The sequence below is a fragment of the Poecile atricapillus genome, chromosome 5 (assembly GCF_030490865.1).
Source record: "Poecile atricapillus isolate bPoeAtr1 chromosome 5, bPoeAtr1.hap1, whole genome shotgun sequence".
Taxonomy (NCBI): domain Eukaryota; kingdom Metazoa; phylum Chordata; class Aves; order Passeriformes; family Paridae; genus Poecile; species Poecile atricapillus.
Genome location: NC_081253.1, coordinates 16,339,055 through 16,359,652, shown reverse-complemented (window position 1 = coordinate 16,359,652; position 20,598 = coordinate 16,339,055). Strand labels below are relative to the sequence as shown.

Here is a 20,598-nt window from a genome sequence, read left to right as displayed (position 1 = left end):
GAAATGAAAGAATGAAAAAGAATAGGCCTGTTAGTTTCTCAAAATTTGTCCTTGTGAAGTATTGTACCTAAAGAAATTAGTTAATGCTATTAATTGGATGAAGGCTCCAAACCTATTCAAATTTAACTTAAATAATAATTTAAAAATCTGTAATTTGTACTGTAAGGAGACAATGGAGAGTACTAGCACCTTACAAATAAAAAAAAAAATAAAAAAAAAATTAGGAATTAGAAAAGAGAGTGAAAGCCCCCACCATACCAGTGAAAATGGTATTTTGGGAACCTGGAAGCGGAGGGTGCAGTCAGATCTGTCAAGTTTGCAGGCATACCATCTGTAACAATACTTGAAAAAGTAAAGGTTTCTCGTATCACACAAATAAAAGGGAGTCTGGTAGGTGGCAAGTACTCTCTCTCTCTGGCAGAGATTAAAGACTGTGTAGAGATTAAAGACTGCCCAAACCAAACAAATTCCCAAACAAATTCTCTTTCTTCTTTTCTGTAAAGATAATGGTACAGATCATGGAGAAAAATGGAAGAATCTGTAGAAATAAAAGCTAATATTTACAAACTTGAAATTTTTTTATAATTAACAAGGTGTAGTATGCCCATAGTGAAGTAGTGTTCGTTATCCATCCTAAATTGCTCAAAGAAGAAAAAATAAATTTCTGGTACAGGATGAAGTTTTTCTTTAAAGATGTCCCAAAACAAAGGAGAGAGAAAGAGCAGAGGAAGAAGTAACCTCACATCTACAGCTTCATTAACTAGCCTTGGTAATCTGGAAATTTTGTATGCATTTTGCAAGAAATAATAAAGAGTTGTGTGAAGATAAAATAGGGAAAATAACCAATAAATGCTTGATACAATATAGTAGGGCTGGGGAAATGTTTGTATGGTGCCATCTGCTCTGGAAAGGGAATTACAAGGCTACCTTAGGGTTGGCTAGAGGTTTTCAAGCTTTATTCTTTAATCTAGTCCTTCAAAGTGTCAACACTTCCATGGCCGTTAGAAGTGGTGTGGTCAGATGAGAAAAATATCTGTCCCATCATGAAGGAACAGAGAACTGGAGGTGTCAGGTAGAATTTAAGAGTGCAAGTGCTGCATCATACCCAGACAGAGGTAGAAATGATTTCTGCTGTAAATTGTGGCAAGTTGGTTGGGTAAGAGGAAGACCAAAATGTCTTGGTCAGTCATAGAAGGATCCTGAGAGAACTGGGGTGGAGCCATAGGAAAAGCCAAAATTATCTTCCTTAGATATCATGTAGGAGACTTAAAGAAGGGATTGTACCTGAGTACAAACAGCATTGTAGGAGGTTCCTCTGGTCAAAGCTCCTCTGGGTATTGAGAACAGTCTGTCAGCTGTAATTAGGAAAGTACATTGAAAGAAATGCAGAAAAGTAGTACTGAGCAAAACAAAGAATGAGGGATATACAATTGCTCTCTATAAATACATCAAGGGGAGGGGAAAGAAGGGCAGGGCAAATACTAGGGAGGAAAGAAGCTATTTAAGTTGCCAGACAATGTTGTCATTAAAATAAATGTATATATATTGAAAGTTAGTCCATCCAGGCTGGAGCTGAGGCAGTTTCCAGCCATGAGATAGTGAAGTCTCAGAAACAGCCTTCTAGTAAGAGTGACAGGGCCAAGCTACTGTAGGTGTGGGTATCCCAGTAAAATGGAAGTTATTTGCTTGCAAATTGGATGATACGAATTCGTGTAGCTCTGGCATATTGGTGAGTAGAGCCGCCTTCTCTTTGCCTCCCTGCCAGAGAGTCAAGCAGGACTTTTGATGGATTTATTACGTTTATTAAGAGAATGTGTAAGGTGAAAGGACACATCTTCGGTGTCTGTAAGACCCCTTGCAGTGTTGTGCCCTCTCTTTTTTATTACTGTGGCAGTAGTGTTTTTTGAAATTTCTGTTAATGTATTGGTTCAGATAGAAAGCATGACTCTATGACTTGTGTCATATTAACATGCTACAAAATGTTAAGAATTAACTTTTTCTAAGATTGGTTTAGAATTTTGATAAATCTGTTTGCTAAGTGTCAAACTAGAGCACAACAAACATGAGATAAGAAGCATAAGGTGTCAGTGGATCAAATATTATTGACAGTATTTACATGATTAATCATCTTGAACTCTTGGAAAACATTGTCTGAGAAAATCTACTCTGTCTTATTATTTTGGTATTACTCAGAAAAATGCTTGGAATTGATTTAGTTTGATTTACTTTTATTTAGAGGTGGTTCTATTTACATATTCCTAGTTTTGCATGAGTTTATTGGATATATAATATCGGCAGTTCTGACCACCACTTTAAGAATTGTAGAAGCAGTGATCATTCTGAATAATATTATTTTTTCAATGTTCCTGTTTGCATGTGAGCAGATGCTCTTGGTTTAAGTTTCCTTCTTGCTTTCAGAAGAAACACGTAAGAATAAGGCAAGATTTATAAAATACAGAAATAATTTACAGTGATAAAGATATTGCAAAAAATTTCAGACATTTTAGAAGCTTGTAACCAAGCTTATAATAAAGACAATGGAAGTAATGTTCTGTTTAATATGAGAGATGGTATTTGAAAAAAAGGATGCAAACAAAATTACAATTCTAATATAACATGAATGAATAAATAGTTTTACAAAGATGTGAATATCTCCAAAGGTTTTTCTGTAAGTCCCAAAGCAAAATATTGTCAGAAGGTAACAGGTCTCTCGGTATCACCTTTTTCCCACATGAGTTTGAGAGTACTCATTTTCCTACTCCAGAGGAGCAGAGTAGCCATAAGATGGCAGCACTCTGCACAAAAGGCTCCCGAAGCCATAAATCTGCTCTTTTCTCAAAAAGAGACGGCAGCCGCTGGCGAGGACGAGTGGCCTGAGTGCCGGGTGTCTGTAAATGGAATCAAACTGGCCGAGTCTAGAATAGCTCTGGGAGGCTTCAGAAATGGAGCTGCTTTCATGCAGTACCTGAGCCCAGTTTTGTTTAGCAGCTGCTTGAGTGCTAGGCTAAGCATTCTCATCTGTTTTGTTTATTCTAGAATAACCTTATTCAAACCCTGTGTTTTGTCAAAGCACCATACCTCTATAGGTCTAAGTACAATAAGGTCAGCTATAAAACTATTTTCTGTTCATAAAAACGGAGCAGAATCACTTTTTACAAGTGATTTAATCCCAGCTCCACAGTTTAGAATTTCCACGAGTGGTTAGGCTTGAAGACATTGTGTTTACCCAACCAGTCTTTTCCAAAGACAAGCCTGGCCTGCTGCAGGGCTGTGATAAAGTGTTGCCTTTCCCTTGGCATTGTTGCAACAGCAAGGCCATCACCTTGTCCCTTCTGTGATGGGGCCTGCGGGTTTGATTTGAATTTAGCATTAATCTGAACAAAGTAAGCTCTAAAAAGCTCTTGAGCTGAAGTGCAGGGGTCTGAGGAGCTGTGGAGTCAGCGCTCAGTGTAGTTTCCATCCCCATGATCACCCACCAGCACTGAGAAGTGCTTGCTCTGCTGTCTCTGCCCCACATTTTTATAGTGTAGGGAAAGCAAGGGGTACCATGTAACCAGTAGAAGCGGACAGAAACAAAGGTGAGATTTGATGGGCTGCGTGGAAGTCCCTGGCATAATTCAAATGTCATGGGCTGGTTGGCAGTCCCACTCCACTTTCCTACCAGTTCCACCTGAGCCCTTCTGCAGTTCAGAGGTCTGATTATTTGAGTGTGAGAGTATATTCAAATCTGAAAAGCAAATAAATCTTTCACGTTGCTCACCCATGCCAAAAAAACTGAGAACAAAGGTTTCCTCATGCCCTTGGCTGGAACCAGCCAGGTCAGGGCTGTGGGCAAGGTGAACATAAATTGAAAACACCCTGAGTTTCCTGCCTGCTGCTACTCTACAGTCTGTGAGCAGTCCCTCCTTCTTCCCCCTCTGTTTGCTCAGAGGCAGGTTGTTGACTTCTTTCCCTGCCCTCCTGTAGCAGCAGCACCTGCTCCGGAAACAAGAGGAGACCAGAGCATGAATCACAACCTGAGTCACCAATTCCCAACACCTTGTTTTGGTCAGAGCCAGAGGGGAAAATTCCTTTCCTCTGTGTGATTCTCTAGCTCCAGAGACCCTCCAGAAAAGGCTACAGACACCCCTCCTCTTCTTCCAAAACTGCACTCCATCGTGTGTAGCCATGCTTGAAAACAGCACCTGGAGGGCAGGAGAGACCACGTCTCACTGGGCTCTGAGGCAGTGTTTTGGTCATAGGCCCCTAAAAGGATATGACCCCATCCCACCCTAAAACACAGGAGCTGAAATGAAGCAGCTCCATCACTGTATGTTCAGATCTTTGCTTTCAGCAGCCTCCAGGTCACTCATACAGGACTCATAAGCTTACAGCAGTTTCTTTGAATGGATGTCATTTTCTGTTGGAGCAATACTCACCGCCCACCATGATGATTAATAAGGAAAGAGAGAGATGTATCAACTGAAAAAAAAACAAAACCAAAAAACCCAAAAACCCCAACCAAACAAAAAAACTCCAAAAAACCCAACCAAAACAAACAAAACTAAAGAAGCAAAAGTTGCCGATTTGTTAACTTTCACCTTTGCTGTGAATTTCCAGCAAACATTAAATACAGCTGTTTGTTGGGGATTGTTGCTTCCTCTTGAGATGTTTTTGTCAGCTCTCCCTAAAGCATTGGTGGATCTGTACTGAGGCAGAGGCAGGGCAGTCCCTGCAGTGTCTGTGCCTTACTTGTGTGTGGCTTCTGTCAGTAGTGGCCTGTGTGCAGAAGTCTTGCACCTCTCTGTGGACACTCACATCGTCTCCCGCTCCTTAGAGATAGATCAAAGTTTCAAGCTTAGAAACTTTTTTCAGCCTTCATTGCTTAGCTAACTGACAGCCATCCTCTGAAACATCTGCCATTGCTCCTCTTTGGAACTGGGTCTATCAGTCTGCTGGGGGATAAATTTCTGTGCAGACTTTCCAAAGAGAATGCTTTCCATTTCTGCTGGCTCAAGAGTATGGAAGCACTTGACTATGCAGCTGTGGAACATATGTCTTCTTTGGGAGAAAAGTGTTTTAACCTGTAGACTTTTGTAGAATCTTCGCATACCACCTTTCAGGTTAAAAAGTTTGACTGAAATTTTGAAGTCTAATTTGATTCCCCAATAGAGATTGTGAGGAGCTTTCCAGATTTCATTGGGAATCCAACCAGACAGAGGATAAAGTCACCAGATGTTTCAAGTACAAAGCAATCTGCCTCTGACCTAAGGAGTGCAGCCCTTTGCATCTTTCAGATGCATTGAGGAGATGAATAAGGGTGGACAGAAGGGAGACTCCACCTCACAAACTTGAGAAAGCTTTTCTCAAGTGCAAGTGCCTGCACCTTTGTTAATATTCTGAGAATCATCTCAGCTGGGGGACATTCAGACTTTAAATAGTTTCATATTTTTCCAGGCTTTCAGGGTGTGAGTGTGTATGACAAGACCACTGGGAATTAAGAGCTGGGTTGTGTGTGAAGCTGAGAGCTCAGAGCTATATTTGTGCCAGGAATGGAGGGAACACTTGCATTGTTCAGCTTTACCTACACTGAACAATAAACAGCTGTTTTCTGTTTGGATGTGTCAGTTGAAAACTGTAACTCTGTTTTAATAGAGACCAGTATTTGCTCCGAAATGAAGATATAGTGGCTGATGGAAACAATAATAATTGCATTCTTTCTATACCTTTTCCTTGTATCTCATTGAATCAGTGCCTTTAATTTGGGTGGGTGATGCAAGACTGTATTAAAAGCCTTATGAAGACGGGGAACCCTGCTGTCAAGTCAAGCAATGCCCAGAGCATTTTATGCATCCTTCCCACATCAGCACGGCTACTCCATATTGAGATTCTACTCTTCTAGTGATAATTAAAGCAAATAAAGCATTCATCTAGTACAGGAACTTCCTGGTCAATTTACCTTTAGTTATCTCAGGTGATGTTTCAAAACAAGAATAATTTGTCTGCTTCCTGTCTAGGTATTCTTACCTTGCCCAAGGTTTACTCTTGGTGCACACTGTCTCTCTTTCAGGACCTCTCTTAGGCTCCTGCTCTCCGTTTCTTTTTTTTTTCCTTGTCTGTTTTTGTTATTTCTGTTTTGTTGTTTCTGTTTTTATTTTGTTGTTGCTACTTTCTTTTCCTTCTCTGCTCTCTCCAGACAGTCCAGAGAGGTCTATTCCTAACAGTTTGCAGAAACTTGGCTATTTTGTTCAGGAAAGACTTAATTCAGATAGTCTGAGTTCACTCACTCAGAAGCAGGCACTTAGCCTCCAGCCATGCTATTCTTGTCAAGACCTATATAAAATACTACCTCACAAGCAAGTGAGAAACTGATAATATCAAACAGAATTTGTAAGTTTTATGTAGGCTCTATTATTAATTCTCTCTACACTTCAACGTTTGATATCTTGAGTCTAAGAATAAGCATTTGCTAATTGCCAGCTGTTCAGCTGGCTGGTCCTTAGTTTGAGACACTGCTGGTGGCTGGTACCTTGTGGTGGTGAAGGACTGCCACCGAGCCCTGTTCTCTGAGGTGCTCCCGTGTTACCAGGGGCCAGTAGCTGGTAAGAGCTACAAGGTGACCCACACTGAAAGAGAAAGAGCTGGCTGAAAGAAACTGAAAGAGAAAGAGGAGGGCTGCAAGGCTGCACAGTAACAATATTAAAGGACACATACACAAATGTCAGTCAGACCCAGGGAAGTAGGATATTTGAATGGCATATTGCAGGAGGATGTTTTTCTTAGCAAGAGCAAACACTTTTGGTTGATTCCACTTCTTTTTGACCTTATGTAATTCTCACAGTGTTGTGTCTTCACAGACTGAGGGAACATAATCTAATCAATGCTTTTTTCATGCCACAGGAAATTGCTGTAGCTGAACAAGTGCCTTACAAAGGGCACTCTGAGACATAGAGAGCAGTTGAAGGAGACTTAGGAATGTTGTTGTAAATAGAAATGTTAAGATATGGTTCCACAACAGCCTAAACTGGGCTAAATTTGACCTAACATATTCTCACCCTTCCTGCCAGTTCTGCCTTGAGCTCTGAACTAGCCACAGGGTTTAGGGGACCCAACCAGATGAAAACCAGCCCTCCACCTTCCCCACAGAAGGTGATTGGGTTTTAGTTGGATCAGCTCAAAACACGGCGTGTTTGGACACGAACGCTGACTAGTAAGAGCGAGGGGGTGGGAACACAAGGGCAGAGCAAAGGTAGTCTGATGTAATCCAGTTTGAGTTGCTACTGAAACTACCCATAGTCTGTGTAAATACTAGTATAATTGGATGTGCCTGGGAATATTTCCAGGCACTAGAATGAGATTGTCTATGCTATTAGTCTGTTAAAATGCTTCCTGGCATGAATTTGACCTCTCCCAATTAACACTGCAAACCATTTCTGGGCACAATTTGGTTGCTAGAATGGTCCCAATAGGTCCTTTGTGATCATAAACTCGGGTCTTTCTGTGCCAGCTGGCCTCAATGCCCAGGAATGTTTCAGGCATGTTGAATTTATTTAATACGGACCCATCCCTACTTTTACTATTGCAGATCCTTATGAAAAGACAGGACTTGTCTTGAACAAATGATTTTTAAAACAGACAATAGCAGAGCATAAAAGATGGGAAGAGATGAAATTTGGAAATAAAATATTTTATTTCCTTTTAATAAGGTGGTAAAGAATACATATTTTGCATTCATTTCAGTTTGAGAAGGCAGAGGAGAGATAGCAATAACTTGTTATGCAGTCATTTCTGTGCTGTAGCATATTCGGCCACTTATTAGGCAGAGTTAAGGCTGACATGATTATTTTTTCAAGTCAGTTGTTGTACTGGGAATTAAATTATTCCTTCTTCTGTATATTAGAAAAATCCACAACTGCAGCATTTCCCTTTCAGTTTGGAATGTTAATAAAATCAATGTACTTGGTATCTTGAAGTACTGAAGCCAAGTCCTCCATTTTAATCTGTGATTGATTTTTTGGTTTTGCTTCTTTGGTTTTTTGTTGGGTTTTTTGTGTTGTTTTTTGGTTTTTGTTTTTTTCCACAATTGCCTTTGTGAGTTTCCCTTCACATCAGGAAATCTGAAAAAGTGGGATTTTTATATCTCTCCAGGTATACTCACTTGGCAATCTTAATGATCCATCTCCCCTCAGGGCACAATTAAAGGTGTTATTTTGAAGGAGCCCTTAAAGGGTTGTTATACGCGGTCTCTTGGCTGGGTTGCTCTAGGACCCAGAGTGACTGGGACTGACCGAAATCTTCACCTGAATGAATTTTCCCCGTATGCCTTATAAGGAGTCCAAGAAAACAAGGAAGTGATAACCATGTTCACGTTACTGTGTGCACAGCTTGTCCTCTTTACCTGCCCAGGTAGCCCTTGTTTTCACTTTTGTTCATGGTCTGTCCCGCTGGGGTTGAAGTTTCCTCGCAATCCGGTGTACGTGACATCTGAAAACATTCCCTCTAGGAATGCGTGGTTTTTACGACATTCTACCTTTACGCAGACGATAATTAACAAGCTAATATTTTTCTGTCATGCAGCCAGCACTGAAAACGAATGGGGATTGAATTGCTTTGCCTCTGTTTCCTATTTCTGCAAAGAAATAACTATGTGCAAGGTAAGGCTAAGGGGCAGGGTGATCCATTTCAAAACCATTTTGCATTGTTTCTTGCTTGAAGTTGACATGAAATAGCTCTCTGTCTTCTGTATTTAATCTTTCCTTTCTGTTTAATGACTTTTTTTTTTGACTGCTGTAGGGCTGCATTGCCAATTCATCTACAATTTGGTGGCCATTACATAACACAACAGGTTTGAAAGAGACAGACATTCGAACAATTTTGTTTTTCACTAATCACCGTTTGATCTGCTAAGAATCTTTCATATTATACATATGACTGAGTGTTTCTCTAGCAGTTACACAATGGATAAAAATCATATCAAGTATCTACAGAGCTGAGTGAAGCAATTTTATGCATAGAGAGTGAGCATAAATCTGTTCTTTTAATATCCCTGGCAATGCTGGAAATTACTTACCTACACCATACTAGAAACACATGTAACACTCTATCAGGTGGACTGGAGGGAACCAGTTAATATGTTCTAAGTGAATGCCACCCATAAGGCAGGCAAAAGGAGGTATGTTAATTGCCAGCAATTCTGAGGTTTGAATCTTTATTGGAGAGTTAATCTTTTACCAATAGAACTACCGTTAAGAAGAAATTTTATCAGTCATCCTAAATACGGCTAAATGTGTGCATTTTTCACCACCTACATTCTCTAAATGACAAGTTTCTTCATAAATTGAATGATTAAGCATATTATTAACAGCCTTTTATCTTCTTGGATTTAAATTCAGGGACCTGTTCTCAGGAAAGCGCAGTGACTTGTGAAGATTGTTTGCTTTCCGGACCACACTGCGCTTGGTGTTTGCAAGAGGTAGAGTGATAAAAAAAAACTCAAAGTAAGACTTGAAGTCTTTGTAGTCACTCCGAGTGATGAAGTATTGACTTAATTGGGTCAGCCCACGGTTTTGTAATGCATGCAGCACTTAGTGAAGTCTTCCTGGGGATCAGAAGTGGAATTTAATCTACTCTACATGGTCTGTTTTTCACAGTATGGTTGTTTGGATATTTGTTTGTTTGTTTGTTTGTTTGCTTGCTTGCTTGCTTGCTTGTTTGAAAAAAAACACAAAAACATCAACCTTCCAAATCTAAGGCAGAAATAGAAATGTTATTAGAGGGTCTCAGATCATCAGCCCAAGGGCAAGCTCACCCCCAGCACTGATGATGAAGCACAAGACACAAAGTCAGAGGCCAGACTCTATCTTACAGATTATGTGCCCAGCCAGACAATGTAAACAGAAGGTTTGCAGGTATCAACAGTGTAAAAGTTTGCAGATATAAAACTTCCATATAGAAGTTATTAATCTGTGGTTGATTTTAAGTATGACAATGTCGGCTTTATAATTTATATGATATAGATGTGTTCTGGCTAAAACATTAGACTTAAAAAATACATCTGGATTTGTTTCCTATACCTTTGTTTCAGATTTTCAGTGCAGCCCTGGGCAAGTGGTTCCACATCTCTGCTTTTAAAACTTTCTCCTATAAATGGTGCTAAATAGTATCTCCCCACTTGACAGTAAATGTTCTAGCTCTTAGTTCATTGGCATTAACAAGGTAGTCAGCTATTGCAACTAAAAACTTGTCAGAAATACTAGAGAAATAAAGTAAGTATTTTTAATTTTATTTTCTGGATTACACCTTTGCTGCTAACAGTTTTATTGTTCTTGTGTACAGCAAAATGACACTTAGTGTGGGACTAAAATACTCTTCATGAAATAGCTAAGAAAGAAAAAACTGCATATTTAAAAAAAAATCTAGAAAGACATCTTTTGCCATTTGCATAATATGTTACCATGGAGGTCTAAAGGACCCCACATTAGAGTGTTTGCAATAGTTTTTATATTTTCACTATAAAAGAGGATTTTGTTGAAATTGGATCACATAATTTTTACTACTGCCATGTATTTTCAGGGAAGAAAAAGAGCCCAATACAAATTATTGATTTATTGAGTTAAAAATACAAAGCAAACAAAACTGTGAAACTGTTGAAAATTTCACTGTAGTAAACAGTGAAGATTCAGATTTTCCTTCTTTGTTCATAAGCTCATTCATTTCTTTGTTAGAAAACAGCACATCAGGCATGTAAAAAACATAGGAGCTTTAGTGTCATAGCAAGCAAAAGCACCTCTAAAGAAACCACTGTTTTCTGTAGGATAAGAACACACTTCATATTTGAAATAAGAGGTTGTTTTTTCACACATTTTGAAGTTACAAACTGTGTAACTAAAGGAGATTATATGGATCTCCTGTGAAAGGTTTATAATGGTACATGTCATTTATGTGCACTGTATTCAAGAAGCAGTGGGTCAGAGTTTTGCCTGAGCAAAGGCATCAGGTTCAGTCTGAAGGATAATAAGCCACTGTTCCCAGCAGGTACCTCAACACTGTTTCCACCTAAATATATAAGATCCCTGACAATTTTCAGGCATGAAGGGTGATATTTTGGTGGAAAAAAAGTGTCATAATTCTGGTTTTAATAGGTTTAAAACAAATTTGTTTTATTTTGCATGGAAAGTTTTTCAGTGACTGAATTCAGAGAATATTTGTGGCCCAATGGCTGATGCATGGGTTGCTTGCCCAAGCCTAGGAGAAAAGAGCAGATGCATGGTATGGGCCCATGACCATCTGCCAGGAATTGAATGTTGCAGAGCTGATTCTGTCAGACATTGCCCAGGTTTTGGACCAAAAATCTTGCAGGTCAGAGCAGTTTCTGGGAGACAGCTGACTGATTTTGAGAATTTTAACTCTAGATGTAGTTCTGGGAAATGGTAATAAGACACAGAAGCCTCTTTGTAAAAGTAACCATTAACTTCAGCACCATGTGAGGTTAGTACCTACCCTGTGGCAGTGCTGTGGAAAGGAATGCATATCACTGCTTTCAACTGAGTAATGAAAATAAACTGTGAGATATCCAGTTGATATGTGTAGGCTTGTGATTTCCTCTGGCTGGGAGAAGGTCAAGGAGGATGCTGGGCCAAATTTAGGTGTGGGTATGCTGAGAGCACCACTGGTGCTGAGGAACTGTGGGGACAGGCTGTGGTCATTGTTGGGCACCAGGCAGAGGAACAAGGACTCAATGCCTGCTTCAGTGAACAGGTTAAATGAGAGTGGAGCAGAAAGTGTAGGCCAGAAAGAAGAACCAGTAAACACTGGTTACCCACATATTGGGTTTGTCACAAATTGTCCAGGAGTTTATTATCAGCAAGACCTCTTTTATTAAAAGACATGCTTCAGTCAGCAGTTCAAAACTGTGTAGGAAAGACTGATGAATTTGTGGCACAATCCTGTAATAGAAAAAACAGTGGCTCAGAGGGGCTTTGTGTTATCATTCCCAGTACTGTGAGAAGCCAAATGCAGTGAGTGGCACAATTCCCATTCCCCAACAATAGAGCAGTTTCTCCCAGGATAACAAGCCAGTGTAAGTTACATTAATTATACACCTGTGTGACATGACCCATGAAGGGCAAATCTGGGTTTCTGTGCCACCTATATCTAGTTCTGCACTAGTTTGCACAAACTTGCACCTTTGTTTCCATTCCCTGCATTGGACTGACCTTTTGTCTGGCAGGTGCTGGTGGCTAGTCAGTAAAAACATTTAACTCATCCCTTCCTTCTCCTGTTTGCATTAGAATTACACAGACTCAGCTGGAATTCATGGGAGGTGTGATACCTTGGAAAATCTTTTGTCCAAAGGATGCCAGTTGAATTTGATTGAGTTTCCCATTTCAGAAGTAGAAATTCACAGAAATGATCCCCTAACGGCATCAGCCCAGAAGAACAGCTCTGATGTCACACAGATTTATCCCCAGAAATTAACTCTGAGGCTGCGACCAGGTAAGTCACAGTTCACAGGTTTATTTCAGACAGTGTGAAGAACTGAAACTTCTTGGATTGAACAATCTAAAAGATATCTTGACAGAATAAAGACGAAAACCTGTTTTAAGTCCAAAATTATCTGTTGATTCATCGCATGAAAACTAGGTTCAGCTGAGTTCAGAATATTTTCAGAAGTGCTGTGTACATCATAAAAATAAGGATATATATTTTTAGTTCCTCTCTTCTCTTGCCAGTGAGGTGGCAGGGAGAGAATGAAAGCCCCTGGCTCCTCCCCAGCCAAGCTCCTGTGCCTCTCCCCTGCTGGTCTAGTATCTCAGAGGCAGCATAAAATATTGCTTTGAGGATTTACAAGGTACCAGTGACATTTATGGTAGCATTCCAGAACTACCCTGGGGTTCTTCAGATGTGAATTTTTCCTGGAGAAAATTTGGAGTAGAAATAAGTAAGAGACATCCAGTTAGGTCAGGTCATACTGTTGGAACTGAGAATAAAATCTCTGTATATACTTTGACTTTGTTTAAATTTATAAAGGATATGGTAGGACCCCAAAGTGCTACCTCTAGTTTGAATTAGTTTCATATCTAAATTTTCTAAAAATGCATACTGCTGAAGGGATGTTTTAATATTTTTTCAAATTATAGCAATTGATTTTAATTCTGTGCTTATTGCATTACGAAAAACTGTTCAGAAAAAACCCAAACATTAGAACTACTTTTAATTTTTCAGACCTTTATTTGAGATATTTTTGTTGACAGACAATTTTTGATTTTTTTTTTTTAATACTACTGGTGGTTTAAAATACCAGATAATTGTCACCATAGAAAAGTTTATGAAGAAATTGGCATTGCTTGTGTTCTCTGCACAGAAGTGCTGATATGTATCTCACTTTCCCCTGACCTTAATAGGACATGAAGAAACAATACAGATCAAGGTTCGCCAGACTGAAGATTATCCAATTGATCTCTACTACCTCATGGATCTTTCAGCTTCCATGGATGATGATCTGAATACAATCAAAGAACTGGGTTCAACTCTTTCCAAAGAGATGTCAAAATTGACAAGCAACTTTAGACTGGGATTTGGATCTTTTGTTGAAAAACCAGTTTCACCATTTATCAAAACTACAGCTGCAGAAATAAACAACCCTTGCAGGTAGGCAGGGAAAGTCCCTACATCTGTTTGCGTGCCAATGCTGTCATAATATTAATCTTTAGGCTAAAATTGATTTCACTGGAAATTCTCCCCTCTTCCAGCTGTTAATGAGTCAGTTCATGGAACAAGTTTTGGTTCTTTTAATTTCACCCTCTGATCTTCACTCTGTTGAGTCTTATGTTATTAGGATAGAGGAACCTGGGAGTGAGTCTCCTTTTAGCTTTTGCTGCTAGTTGCAATATGCTTAATATGTTAACAAAAGGTTAAGCAGCATGTAGTTTTCTATTTTTTTTATTTTTCTTTAATTTCTTTCCTTTTCTGGAATATGTGTATAAATGTATGTATATATATATATATATATATATATATATACCCACAGGAATTTTATGAACTATGCTAAGGAGTTGCAAACTCCGACTCATTTAGCCATCAATGCTATTCTCCTGCTTTTCCCACCCCTGCCCCCCTCCCCTTAAGGTCCAGCAGTCTCTGCAGCCCCTGGCTGCCCTAGCCCTTAGGTAACGCGTGTAGGGGAGAACCTGGAGCAGGACTGCAGCACCTTGGTGGTTGTCTCTGAACGCCATTAAGGAGGTACAGATCCCAATATTCTTCCAAATATGAGATCAAGGCATAGCAGGGGGTGTGGCAAGGGCTGCATGTTGGTAACTGGCTGAATTTCTCTTGGAGGCATTTCCCAACTTTTATGTGGATATTTTTCTGTTGCCCAAGTCACTGAATGCTCTTTAATTACCTTAGGTTTTTCACTAAATCTTCTCAGGCACAGACAAGAGACAGAAGACCAAAACTAATCCAGGGAGGCCTCTGAAGTAGCCATTCCAGTGATTTTTCACCCTCTATTATCCATAAGCTGTCTCACTTTTCTTGCAGAAGTGTACCATATGAGTGTTTACCCACCTTTGGATATAAAAATGTTTTGCCACTAACAAATGATGCTGAAAAATTCAATGAAATCGTGAAAGGACAGCGCATTTCTGCTAATATAGACACTCCAGAGGGAGGATTTGATGCAATTATGCAGGCAGCTGTTTGCAAGGTAATTTAAACTTCTAGGTACAATATTATTCTATATATTATCTCTTCTAGTATTATATGTTGGTATTTCAAAGTGACAGATTATTTTTCAAAAAATTTTAACACAAACCAAGAGCCTCATTAAATTTGTGTGAAAATACTTTTGGCTGTACAAGTAAAACATGCATATTGCGATATTTTAGTCTAAGTTTCCTTTTAATTGCCAGGGGAAAATATGGCTATAATTCCTGGGTCTGGTTTTCTGTTTAAATATTTTTTTTATTAACTCTGTTTAGAGTAGTAAGCAGATTGACATGAACATGGCCAGCCCATGTTATTAAACACAGGGATGGGGAAACAAAATATTAGCCAAAGACAATGGAATGAACATAATTTCTTAGGAGATGTGTTGTCTTTGATACCTCCTTGAGAACAAGGCTGTTCATTTATTTTGAGACGCCATTCTCCAAATATTTTACTGTTTTACTTTGTTGTGATGCAATATATCTTGCTAATCTGATGTGTTTTAAATGACAGGAAAAAATTGGATGGAGGAATGATTCTCTACATTTGCTGGTGTTTGTGAGTGATGCTGATTCCCATTTCGGGATGGACAGTAAACTGGCAGGGATTGTTATTCCTAATGATGGGAATTGTCATTTGGACCATAATAATGAATATTCCATGTCAACTGTTCTGGTAATTGCCTATAAATTTTGTACACTCTCACATTTTGGAAATTTAAAGACTAACACAGACAACTAAGAAAATTAGTGAATTACACTTTTAACACTGAAATGTGTAAAAGCTGGGAAATCCAGATATTTCATGTAATCTATTTTATTTGTAACTGCATGTTTCAGTAAAGAGAGAAAACTGTGTTTGTATGGAATTTGGATATATTATAACTAAGAAAAAAGAAAGAATAAATATGATTTCTACAACAGGAAAGCCCATGCAATTAGACTAAATAGTATTTCTTTCTGCAGGGAAGGCAAGATTTGCATTAATTATGTTCCCTGAAAGGGTGTCAATTCAGGACCAGTTCAAAAATTTGCAGGACACTATTCCTGCATTCACCAGCTTAAGATTCAGTGCTCAAAAATACTGAATATACACACTGCAGTCTTCCTTGTAGGACAAATACTGTTGCTCTGCTGCAGTGTTGTTCTTTGGATTAAATATGATATATATAACACAGATGCTACTGAGCCAATGCTCCCGCTATGGAATCTGGCTTTGTACTTGTCACCGAGGGTTCTCCTTAAAAACAACATGAGGAAATTATAATAATGAACAAAGTGTTCATTATGATCACTTGAATGTTTCTTTCATGGGAGGCAGGAACTGAAAGCACGTGAGAAACAGGTTGATGTGCCTTTCTTGTTTGTTTGCAGGAGTATCCCACAATTGGACAATTAATCGACAAACTTGTGCAAAACAATGTTCTATTAATTTTTGCTGTAACAAATGAGCAAGTTCACATATATGAGGTAAGCAAACTAAAATGTTCGGTTTGGCAATGTTTGTTTTAAAGTTCACCTTTTTTACAGCTGATGCAGTAATTCTAGTGCTAAGGACTGAATTCTACAAGATAATTATGTGATAAAAATAACTAGGAAATTGTATATCAGAGGAAAGCTCTTCTGCTTAAGTGCTTCTTCACGTATTGATTTTGGACTTCTAAGGTAACTTTGAAATTGGATTTCAAGTTGAATCGCACTAATCCTTTAAATCAAGGATTGACAAACTATGCATTGCTAAACTATGCAGTGTAATCACTGTAATTAGCCTTTTGTATTTTACAAGGCTAGAGGAGAGCTGAACCTTTTCTTACTTTTATAAGATGAGAACATACCTTGAAACATGCAGCTATCTTCAGAGCTCAGCTCTGAGATCTTGGTTTGTTGGGTTTTTCTTTATTTCTGTGACTCTTTCAATTATTTCATTTTCTGTCTAGTCCTGCTCATGGGAAAAAAATCTTAACACACTAAAAGAGATTCTAGGTAAGAGTTCACCATGGGTACTAAGGGGTTTTGCAGCCTAAGCTTGGCTGCCTGGTTACACTCTGCTGTGTGAAAGAGGACAAGCAGAGTGAAATTTCTTGTCTAAATTTATTCAGGTTGGCTGAGAGGAAGCCAATAAGGATGATCCTGGTGATACAATAAGACCAGCTTTCTGAAGGAGAAGCCTTTGCAAAACATTCTGTATTAACACCAGAAGTGCAGTAATGAGGAGAGGTGCTCCTCTGCTGTGATTGGCACATGGAAAATAGGAAAGAAAGAGTAGGGGAAAAGAGAGAGCAGCTGAGTCCCTGAGGTAGCCACCTCAGGGAGATGGTTTTCTATTTCTGTCTAACCCAGGGAAGACCTCCCAGTACTTCTGCAACTGGTTCCAGGGGTGGAGTTGATTTGAATAAGACTGATGCTCCAGCTGTTTGACAAAAGTGACAAAAGTCGCAAATTGCATAAACTGATTCTCAGATTCCAGCCTTGACAAGGGGAGGAACACTGTGTCTTGAAGTACTGACTGCCTTGCTTTTTTGAAGACTGTATTGAATACTGAGCTGGATCATGAAAATTTAGATTGATAACAGTAGAAGTCGATCACTTACAAATGGAGTGCCTCCAATAATTTCTTAATAGAGATCAAATTAATGACAAGTGAAATATTTTTCCTTATAGGTGATTTTTTTATGCGTGCTTCATGAATAAGGGCTTTTACTGGGAAGGTAGTTTGAAAATACCTGTTTGATTTATAGAGCCTTTTTTTTTGTCAAAAGAACTATTTTTCTTGCTGGTGGCACTGTATTTTACCTTGGAAGTTGCTTGTGGTCACCCTCGAAGTTGTCCACAGGCATTCTTACCAAGATGTTTCTATTTCAGTATCCCTGTGTCTTATGTCAGTATCAAAGTTACCAAGAGGTACCCTTCCCCTGGTAACAGGGAACACTGAACAAGGGCTTATAGCTAACACAAAACACAAAATCATAGTTAACCCAGCTAGGGAATGGTTTGCTCTTGCTACTTTCTTTGTTAGAAAAAAGGAAGTACAAGGACCTTCTATCTTATAGCTTGTACAGTAATCCTACTGAATATAGTCTATCTGCTGATTTAGCCTTTTAATACTGCTTTCTTTCACTAATATGGATAGCTGTATTTGTTGTGGTCTGCTTTTTGTCCTGTAGGTGATGTGGAAAATTGGTCAAAGAAAGTACAAAAAATCATACACAAATGTCACAGCTCAGTTTTTCCAGACAGCAATTACCTTTAAAGAGTCTGCGTAGAATGTGCAAAGAGGGAAATAAATATTGCCATGTTTTCATCTCTGTAATGTAAATTTGTAATATTAACATAAATAATCTGTATCTATGCTTAGGAATGTAAAAAGAACAAAGCAAGACAATGAAAATTATTCTTGTGCTAAGGCCCCTGCTCAGGTAGCCTGGAAATGGTGGCAGAGGACTCTAAACTCTAAAAGCTTTGGTGTTTCACTTCTCTTGAAAGCTTTGGTGTGGGGATTCTGTAGTCTCCCTGAAAAAAATTTCCATTTATCCTTTGAGGTGGAAAGGCTCTGCCCAAATATCTCATCTCAAATCTACTTGAATTCAGCTTCTAATTGCATCAGATACCAATACTGGCTCTCGCTATTTATAATAGAGTTCTCAGGGACAAGCTTACATTAAAATTACTGTGAGGACTTAGAAAGCACCTCTTTAAATAGACTTGATAGATTCCATTAGTCTTAAGTGCTGTGTTCAGACTGTCAAATATATATTTTGTATTTCTAGCCCTGTATAATCCCCAAAAATTTAGCCCAAAATAATTCAGTCATGTAATATTCTTGATCCTCTTCAACTGAATTTTCAGTTTATCCACTTACGTGTGTATTATTATCTAACACAAATATTAGGGGTGGCACAAGCACAGAACACTTATGCTTGTAACAGGGCTGGTGTTGCTTTTGAACCTTCCATGTACCTAAAAAGCTACTGCACAGTAACCTCAATAGATCATTTAGATCTCTTGATGCAAAAGAAGAGAGAAAATTCTTTACACTGAGCCCTGATAATTTGAGATTATTTTTTAAAAGGAATTTTTGTTTAAAAAAAAAAAGTATTTTTTAATATTTTTAATATATTCATGTATGTCTAACTTCTAGCATCAGTAGTCTCAGCTGAGTCGTGCCAAAGCAGCAGGGGATGTTTTCATTCTTTACAAGCTATTCACTCAAAAAGCATCTGTGAATATGGCAATAATAGTTATATTTTAACCCTTATAAAACAAAACACTGGGATTTAAACTTTCATGAAGTAGCTGCTACTATAGCTGATGTTATTTGTTTTCAAGCGGAATTCTTTAAAAATGTATTCAAACTTTGATAAGGGAAAGACTCCAGCTTTAGTCCTGACTGAGTAGCATTTCTTTTGAAACAAAAATTACTCTTTTTTGGATGAATTGTTTCTTTTTATATCACAGGATAAATAGCTTGAAAATTGGGGTTTCAGCTGCATTGCACTGCTGGAAATTGAACTAAAAATACTTTAGTCTCCACACTCATACAGAATTTCAAATTATTTTTATATATTTGGCATGGCACACTATTTATGTTGAAAATTCTTCTATTATTTACACTGCTGAAATAGAGACATAACCCCAGTGGGCTCAAATATATAATTGTCAAAGTATCCCTATAAAACAGCAGTTCACCTTTTAATGAATATTTGCCAAAGGTCCAAATTCTGTGATATTCTTTGGATGTTTTGCAATAGTAGCACCCCAAAAGCATCAGTCTGCCTCACCTTGGCAATGGTTGGCCAGAAATATTTGCTAAGAGGTGAGGTTTAAGCAATGGACTGGACACACACACACAGCCTGGGCTTGAAATGCCATCCTTGTATCACCATGCAGAAAATTTTTGTTCATAGAGGAGAGATCAACCAAAGTGTTCAGGGCAGCATATCCCTGCTGTTTGTTTTGCATACCACAGATTAAAGGGGACTGTATTTTAAATTCCAGGTTTGTCATCTTTTCTCTCAGACGGTCCATGTGTATGAAACACAGAGTTTCAATATTCCAAGAATCCTTGAGAGGGCACTAATCACAGGAGGAGTCAGGAATGCAAAATCGCCAGCTGTAACATAAAATGCAGTTAATCCCACTGATTTACAATAGCACCAGAAATCTAATGAATGATAACTATTCCATACATAATACATAACATAATCACAGAGCTTTTGGAGATATGAAGGATAAGAAGAATATAAGAGTATCAAATTACCCATGTTTATTAATAGTTCTCTGGATATTTTCCTTTTATTTAAAATAACAGCATTGATATGATAATGTGTAAAAGAAAACTAGTGCTACAATGCCTCTTTTTAAATGATGAACACATTGTTTTCCAAAGGCATGTTAAAGCAAGGGAAGTTCATGTAGTTATAAATCAAGCAAGACAAATTTTAATTCACTGCATTTAAAATCTAGCTATCAGATCTCATGTTAGTGTCTCAGTGCAATTTGATGCAAAAAGAGAAGAAAATTTATCACTGTGTCCTGGGTTGATTAAATAAATTGCTAAATTGGCACTGTATTGTTCACAGAAATTCAACATACAATCCATCAGAGCCACAGAGCACTGAGATACATATGCAAAGGTAAAAAAAGTGACTGCAGATGCTGAATGTAGGGTCCAAGGCTCCTGAACAGTGCAACAACAGTCGAGCAGATGAGTCTGTTTCTGGGTATTTTTATTAAAGAGAAATGCAGGTGTTGATAAAACGTATCTTCCTTCTAAATTTGGAGAAACTAGAACTGGAAGAACAGTATCAAACTTCCAATACAGAGATGATTTAAGAATGTATGTTCAATGAATTTCAAATGAAACCAGCTCTTCTCCATCTGACTTTTTTCATTAAGAACGTGCAATGGAGACTAC

The 20,598-nt window shown here is 38.4% G+C and overlaps 1 protein-coding gene across 3 annotated transcripts in view; it reads left to right on the top strand.

Moving 5' to 3' along the window:
- ITGB6 (integrin subunit beta 6) overlaps positions 1-20,598 on the top strand; it is a 48,801-nt gene that overhangs the window by 7,188 nt on the left and 21,015 nt on the right. Inside the window, exons 1-8 of one of the 3 annotated variants that reach the window (XM_058840312.1) lie at positions 8,360-8,385; positions 8,557-8,633; positions 9,372-9,451; positions 12,270-12,474; positions 13,383-13,629; positions 14,518-14,683; positions 15,199-15,360; positions 16,059-16,154. In XM_058840312.1, the coding sequence (XP_058696295.1) occupies positions 8,573-8,633; positions 9,372-9,451; positions 12,270-12,474; positions 13,383-13,629; positions 14,518-14,683; positions 15,199-15,360; positions 16,059-16,154 (1,017 nt within the window). In that variant the 5' untranslated portion in view covers positions 8,360-8,385; positions 8,557-8,572. Of the gene's footprint in view, positions 1-8,359; positions 8,453-8,556; positions 8,634-9,371; positions 9,452-12,269; positions 12,475-13,382; positions 13,630-14,517; positions 14,684-15,198; positions 15,361-16,058; positions 16,155-20,598 lie in introns of those variants that run through there. The other 2 variants (XM_058840311.1, XM_058840313.1) reach the window with 2 other exon arrangements.